Below are 8,199 nucleotides of genomic sequence, written 5' to 3'. Positions count from 1 at the left end.
TCTTACTGGAGTGAGATGATATCTCATGGTTGTCTTGATTTGCATCTCTCTCAGGGCTAGGGATTTTGAACATTTCTTCATGTGCTTGTTGGCCATCTGATTGCATTTTTATGCTTTTTGGTTATTTCCAGTACTATGCTACCTTTACCCTCTCTGTTTTGTGATGATTTTTTAAGTTCTTTATCTATACTATCAATTCTGTCTTCCATTTTTTACATTTTCTTCTGTAGCTGATCAAATTCTTCCTCATCAATATATATCTTCTAGATTTTTGTTTCTATTGTATTTACTCTCTTTAATGACTTCCATTGTTTCTTCCATGATTTGCATCTTCTTCTGTAGGTCTTCAAATAACTCCAGATCAACATGTTTCTTCTAGTTCTCTCTATCTGGTGTATTCATTGGCTCTTATCTTTTTAGGAGGAGAGTTATTTGTTTTTTTATGATGACTGAGGCAAACTGCTGCTTTCTTGTTATTATGTGAATCTTTTCTTAGTAGATAGGTTATTGTAACTATATAGTGACCCAGAGTATGACAATGTTTTGTTAAGGCCCTACGTATTTGTGCTCCCTTCTTGGCCTGAGACCTACAAAGCCAAAGGCTCAACAACAGCATTTCACCCAAAGTACCTGATTGGCAGTTCCCTTTCAGAAACCTCATCTTGGCCCAGTTCAGCCTGGCCTAGCACCTTCCACTTGGTCTTAAGGGATCCCATGTAGTGTAGCTAGACAGGAGTGTTTCACCCAAAGTACCTTTGGTATTGGTTCTCCTGGCACTGGATAGTGGGGGCAGGAGCTTAGAGGTCTCCAGGCCATCTGGCAGTGGGATCTCCAGATGGTGGGGGCAGCAGTCTAGTACTTTGGGCCACAATGAAACTAGGTACCTCAGCCTGGCAGTCAGTGGTGTGGTCACCATCGAGGGTGTGAATGTGCCTGGGCTGAGCTGCAGTTTTTAGCAGATGCTGGGCAAGTAGTGGCCAGGAGATGCTCCAGGGCACAGCAGGGGAGTGATGGTAACGTCCCCAAGCAAGTATGTCTCATGAGAAATATGAATTGACTTTTAATTGGGTGCGAGTACTTTGAATACATTTACAAGTTTGAGTTGAATGATTGTATTGTTTAGATTTTGTGCATCTCTGCTAAATTTCCTTTGAGTTGGCCTATCCTTTGGTGAGAGTGGTGTGTGAAAGTCGCCTACCACTACTGTACCGCTATCTATTTTTTCCCTGACTTTTGTTAGCCTTTGTTTTATATATTTTGTAGGACTATCATTTGGTACATAGATGTTGACCAGGGTTATATCTTTCTGATATACTGTGCCTTTAATTATTATATAGTGCCCTTCCTTATCTTTTTCGTGATTTTCATCCTAAAGTCTATTTTACCAGAAATTATTAATACCTATCCTGCCTTTTTTTGGTGAATGCCAATTGTTTGGTATGTTTTCCCCCAGTCTTTGATTTTGAGTCTATCTTTTTCTTCATTTCTTAGATGTGTCTCTTGCAGACAACATAATTATGAATTTGGGGCTTGTTTTGTTTTTAATTCATTTTATTTCTCTTTTTTCTCTTAATTAGTGCATGTAATCCAGTCACATTAATTGTGATTATTGACAGACCACGTTTTGCCATTGTCATTTTGCTGTGTTTCTTTTTCTGTTATTTCTGTTTACTATGGTCCATTTATTTTCTTTTTGTGTCTCTGTGTGAAAGACTTCTTTTAAATGTTCCTAAATTCCTAAAGAGCCTTCTTTTCTTCTAAGTACTTAATTTCTCCTTCATATTTAATAGTGGGCTTTGTTGAGTTAAGATCTTCAGTTGGGAAAATGAGAACTGAGGCACAAAGGGAGATTTGTTAACCAATGTTCATAGCAGCATTATTCACCATCCCAAGAACATGGAAACAGCCCAAATGTCCAACCACAAATGAATGGATTGAGAAATTATGGTACATTCACACAGTGGAATACTATGCAGCAAGCAGGAGTAATGATTTTATAAATTATTACCTAACTTGGGAGGGAATGGAGAGCATTATGCGGAGTAAACTAACTCAGTCCCACAAGGATAAATATTGTACAAAACTATTATTGTAGAATGAGTATAAGGATCCAAGAGGGGTGGGAGAGGTTGGAAGTAGAGGAATGAGGATGTGGAGGAAAAGGGGTGATTAATCATAGGGTTGTACAATTTGATGGATGGGGAGGTGAGGGAAATGGAAAGACTTTGTACTTGAAAACAAATGTATTCAAATTTTGTAAATAAATGAGCTGAAAATGTAAAAGTAAAAAAGGATCTTCAGTTGACAATTGTGTTCTTTCAAATTTCTGTGTATGTTCTCCCATAGTCTTCTTGCTTGTATTATTTCTTCTGGGAAATCAGAACTTGATCTAATTGTTTCTCCTTTAGAGATGGCTATTTGTTTTTCTCGTCCTGCTTTTAACTCTCTGTCTTTATCTTTTATTTTGGAGAATTTGACTCTGATATTTCTTGATGTTTTCCTTTTGAGGTCTAGTCTGGTAGATGTTTGCTGAGCTTCTTGAATGTAAATATCTCCGTTCTTCACAATATCTGGGACGTTTCCTTCTAGCGCCTCTTCCACAATTTTCTTTGTGATTTCCCTCTTCCTCTCATATTGTGGAATGTCGATCATATGTATGTTGTTCCTTTTGATGTCATCTCACATGTTTCTAATGTTTTCTTTATTTTCTTTACATCTCATCTCTGATTTTTCTCCTAGTATGTTTTCATTCAGACTCTCTACTCCATCTCTCCTGTTCCAGATTTTTGGATATGTCTGCCAATTTTTGTCTGATTGTTCAGGATTGCATTTTCATGCATTTCTGTTATTTCCAGTACTATGTTTGCTGTAGTCTCTCTGTCTTTTGATGACTTTTAAAGCTCTTGTACTTTTTTATTTATAGTTTCAATTTTTCTTCCACCTGTTGCATTTTCTTCCACAGTTGTCCAAGTTCTGCCTCAATGATATATTTCTTCAGACTATCTCCAGAGTATTCACTTTCTTAACAGTTTCTATTGTTTCTTCCATCATTTGCACCTTCCAACTCACTACTGATGATCCTACCAGAACTCCCCAAAACCTCTTCCGAAGAGAACCACAAGAATTTGGCTAATAATTGTCATGTAACCTTAGCCAGGCAATCATTATAAGTTGTGAGTGGAGTGAAATGTTTTTAAGTAAGAGAGAAAAGGTACTGGGAACAGAAAAAAGAAGCCTACTGTATCTTACCTGCCTGGTTCCAATAAACTCTTCCCAGTTCTCCCATCAAACCCCATTGGGCCATAATTCCATTTAATTTCTTGGGCTTCAATGAAGTATCGTCGGACTTTTCCTGTGAGGTGGTGCACAGGAGGGGCCTTGGAACAAGGCTTGACATTGTAGAGTGCTTGCATACCGCCTGGAGGAAAAATATTGTGGCTGATATTATTCCATTCTACGTTTCTACTCAAATAACCCACCTTCCTCTTTTATCTAGTGTGTCTCTCTCTCATGCTCCACTAGACTCTACTCCTGTCCAATCACAGACTAGATTATCTTGATCAAGAACCTTAAGGGGATAGAAGAAATTCAAGTTAGAATGCAAGTACCTCCATGTGCTCATATGATACTGGCTCATTTACGAGATCCTTATGTCATAGTTTGTTTTGAAGTAACGTTAAAGATACACCATTAAACAATCAGTGAGTAAAAGAAAAAAATTATGAAGGGAATTAGAATATTCTAATTCACAAAAACAAATACAAACACACCAAATAAAACCTTATAAGATGTTAAAATATCAACCCAAAATAATAGAATAATACCTGAACCCTCCTAAAATACACTTTAGAAAACAAGTGAAACAGAGATGGAGGACAATTCTGGAATTTACAGCTTCAAAGGAAAGAATAAAGTTGTAGCGGAAATACTGGTTACAGAAAGAAATTGAACTTCAAATGTGAACAAGGAGACATAGGGAATGGTGAAATACCAATTGACCTGAAATAATTAATAATTTCAAATTGTTATGTCTTTCCAACTATGGCAGAAATCAAGTAACCAACTTCATTTACTTAGGTTGACATTGGTACACTGGTGATATAAAGCCTGAAATAGGCTCCCCTAATTCCCCCTACCCAGTTGTAAGTCAAACTTTCAACTACTGTCTGTGCTATACAACTTTTTCCCCCTACCTCCCCTTCTTCTTAGTTCTTTCTTGTCTCTCCTATTTTCCCTTATACTTGCATTTTTTTTCTTAATATTTTGGAGAGGATGCTATTCCCCTACTGTTTTCATCTTCATTAGTGTTCCCTCCTTCCCCTCTGTAATTGGCACTGTGTGTGCACTGCTGCAGAGATAATGCTACTTTTGTTGGTTAATTTTTACAATAGGACACAGTACTATTTATTTACTTTTAACACTTTGCTTCTTAGTTCTTCGTCTTTCTACTTGCTGGCTTTGATTTTTCTTAATCTTGCAGAGCAGGTACTCACACACTCCAGTCCCCTTTGTGTTCACCAGTCTGAACATGCTTTGTTTTTTTCTGCAGCATTGGTGACTTGTGCTTACAGCAGCACTGTACTACTTTAAATATAAATTCTCTCCCCCCTCCATTTTCTCCTTAGATTTTCTCTTTTCTTTCCTTATTTTCTTTCTTGATCTTCTTTTCTTCCCCCACTCCCCTTTTGAGATTCCATGGTGTAAATTCCCCTCATTACATCTGTAGTCACCAGCATTTGCCTTTTCTTTCTCTAAGGGTAATGTGACTCAGGGTCGCTATGAGTCGCAGGCGACTCGACGGCACATAACAACAACAACAACAACAAGGGTAATGTTGTGTGGCCCCACAGGGAAAGTTTCTGAGACTTTCTATACTCATCAGAGCCATCCTCTACCTCTCTGAAGTTAATGATGAATACTCTGATAAGTTGAGTGCCATGTTTTTTATGAAGTTGATCTTGCTTGGCAGCTAGCACATGTGTCTATCCTATGTTTGCACTTTCTCTTTTTCTCTTTATTCTTATTTTTCCCTTATTCTTCCCTTTTGTTTTCCCCTTTCATCTCTTTTCCCCCTCTCTTTCCTTTCAACTCTTTTCCCCCTTATGAATAAGTGCAACAACCCTACCCCTAACACCTGCTTCTCCACTGGATAGATGTGTGCCACCAAGCACCACTCCAGTACCAACTGACTGATTACAGTTGACAACTCACCTGGGCTGCCATCAGAAGCTCTATATGACAGGCAATTAGAAGGTCACACTTGCCACACTCTCATCCTTTAACAAGTATACCCATAAACAAGCGATGAGTACCCAAGTGTTGTCTAACTAACCAGAGTAACATGTCGGTCCAATTTTTTTCGGTATATTAGAACAAATATCAGGATGAATCAAATCAATGCAAACACTAATAATACCGCAATGTTGATGACTCAAGATAGCTTAGTAGTCAGATATTAGATCTGTAAGACCCTTCACAACAAACACCCAAGAAATCAAGTGAAATAAATACAGATGACAAAACAGATTAAAAAAATAGCAAACTTGAGACATCACTGTGTAAATGAAAACAACTATGAAGCAAAAAGAGAAAATAAATAAGGCTTTCATATTGAGAAATTGTTGTTGTTGTTGTATGCCATCAAGTCAGAACTGACCCATAGCGGACTCTCAGGTAGGTTGTCTGACACACTAACTCACATCAGAAGAGATTGTTAATCTTTCTCTCATGAAAAAACTGATCAATTCAAACCGCATGCCTTAGGGATTGCAGCGTAGCCACCAGATTTCCCTATATTGAGAAGTAGTCAAGACAATATCAAAATTGAATGGAATGTTTTAAACTTGAGTAGATAATAATAAACTCATGGTAACTTTAAAAATATTAATAAATTTTTAACCAAGATATTATGAAAGAACAAAATTATAAATACTTAGTAAACATTAACACAACAGTAATAATTACTCACTTGATACTACAATTAATATTAGTCAAAAGATTGAGAAGTAGTGATAAAAGACATAAGAAAATCCATAAACAAAATGAACTTAATGTAGAAAAACATAGAAAATTGTCGTTATATACCATCAAATCCGAATTTACTCATTGACCCTCAAGATGTTTTTCAGTGGCAGTAAATTACACAAGAAGAGATTACATATCATTCTCCAGCAGAGAAGCTGGTGGATTGGCATTGTAACTCCATACCACTAAACTCCAGATAGATCATTGAGATCATAAACATCAAAATAATAAACTAAAAGTGAAAAAAGCAAATACGAACAACATATCCCTGCTCCTTGGAGGTAAGTATTCTGCACCACGTCCCCGAGACACCACTCCACCACCATCCCTCGACCCTGCACCCCCGGCATGCCCTGGTAGACATGCCACAGCCCTGCACCCCTGGCAGTTCCCCAGGGCTACTAGAGAGTCCTTCATGCAGCACAGAGACCTACCAACAGCCATGGACAGTAGGATTTTGAATCAGAACACAAAGGCACACTACGGATCCAGCCATTGTCTGAAGCCACCAATCGAGCAGCTGTGGGACTGATCGGCCATGAGAAAGGCCAGTATGATCCTAATTGGGTTTTCTTGGGCAACACCGATTGCCTGGGAGATACCCAAGGGTGAGCCCACTGATGGGAATTTGTCTGAGTTCTCTTGGGCCACACCAACTGCCCAGGAACGAGTGGTCCAGTGGTAAATTATCTGAACCTCTGTGGACACTGCAGACCAGCCAGAGGAGAATGAGTTGGTGGGAATTTGACTTGTCTTATTGTGTCCTATTGGACTCAGTACCCTGCTTGGGCAGGGGTCACTGCACAAGGGCACGTGCATGAGTGCCACTGCACAGGGACTACTGAGTGAAAACCACTGGGTGGAGATGGACAACTGGAATTTGAATTGGGACCCCAATCATAAGCACAGCCAGACAGCTGAGGTCTGAGTAAGGTCCCCCAAGTGGTTGACCTGCCCTTGTGATCGCCCCACCCCCATGAATGCCCCACCCCATTTGGCTCCACAAGTGTGCCTACACGTCTGGTTAAACAACTTGCCTTTAATCCGGACCACCTTGACCTGTTTAACCTACAAGAGGCTGCTCTCACAGTCTCTGAACCGACATTTCCCTGGAGTCAGAAGTTCACAGAAAAACACAAGTGGAGTAGCAACCCAACTGATCTCTAGCATATGGTCTTCAGATCAAGAACATATCAATGTTTCAAAGAAAGCAAGCTGCCCCACACTATACATATGCACAAAGCAAGATGTCACCCCCAAAGAGTGACAAAGTATCAATGGATTTCCTGAAGGAAGAAAGTCTGATGGAACTTTCTGACACAGAATTTAAAAGAACAATGACTGGATCTTTTCAATGGATGAAAGACAAATTTGAAGAATGACAGGGTGCTACAAACAAAAACCAGGAGGAGCTCAAAAAAAACAGTCCAGAACAATGTAGAGAAAACACATGAGGAATTAGCAGCAGTGAAAAAGCAAAAAACCACGATCCAAAATATGAGGTACAATGTTTCAGATGCTGTCAACATGGTGTAGGGACACATGAGCAGATTTGAAGAGATGGAAAACAGAAACAGAGAAAGAGAATACAGAATTGTCGCCACTGATCTGCCACAGCAAAAAACAGACTCAAAAAGGAAGGAAAAAGAAGAAAACCTAATAATAATGTGGGACACCATCAAGAGAAATAACATGTGCATCATTGGAATCCCAGAAGAGGAAGAAGCAAGTAAAGGCACTGAAAACGTTGTGGAAGAATTACTAGAGGAAAACTTCCCAGCCATAATGAAGAATAAGAGAATATTTATTCAAGAAGCTCAGCGAACACCATATGGACGAGAACCCAAAAGAATAAAAACATCAAGGCATATTATAGTTAAATTTGCCAGAACTAAGGATAAGGAGAGAATCCTGAAAGCAGCAAGGGAGAAACAGAGAGTAACTTATAAGGGAGAGCAGATAAGATTAAGTGCCGTTTTCTCAGCAAAAACCCATGAAAGAAATAGACAGTGGAAGGGAATACATCAAGCACTCAAAGAACACAACTGTCAATGAAGAATACCATTGTCATTGTTGTTATGTGTCGTCGAGTCATTTGCAACTCATAGCGACCCTATGTACAACAGCCCTAAACCCTGCTCTATCCTGTGCCAATCGCATTGCCTCTGACACACC

General features: G+C 39.0%; 1 protein-coding gene across 1 annotated transcript in view; it reads right to left on the bottom strand.

Moving 5' to 3' along the window:
* Window positions 1–8,199, bottom strand: part of HEPH (hephaestin) — a 308,125-nt gene that overhangs the window by 270,959 nt on the left and 28,967 nt on the right. Inside the window, exon 6 of the mRNA XM_006903126.1 lies at window positions 3,250–3,418. Coding sequence (XP_006903188.1) covers window positions 3,250–3,418 — 169 coding nt within the window. The remainder of the gene's footprint in view (window positions 1–3,249; window positions 3,419–8,199) is intronic.

This window comes from Elephantulus edwardii, unplaced genomic scaffold, assembly GCF_000299155.1.
Source record: "Elephantulus edwardii isolate Elephantulus edwardi_28Jun2011 unplaced genomic scaffold, EleEdw1.0 scaffold00514, whole genome shotgun sequence".
NCBI lineage: Eukaryota > Metazoa > Chordata > Mammalia > Macroscelidea > Macroscelididae > Elephantulus > Elephantulus edwardii.
Note: the sequence above shows the minus strand (reverse complement) of the source record. Positions and strands in the feature narration are given on the sequence as shown.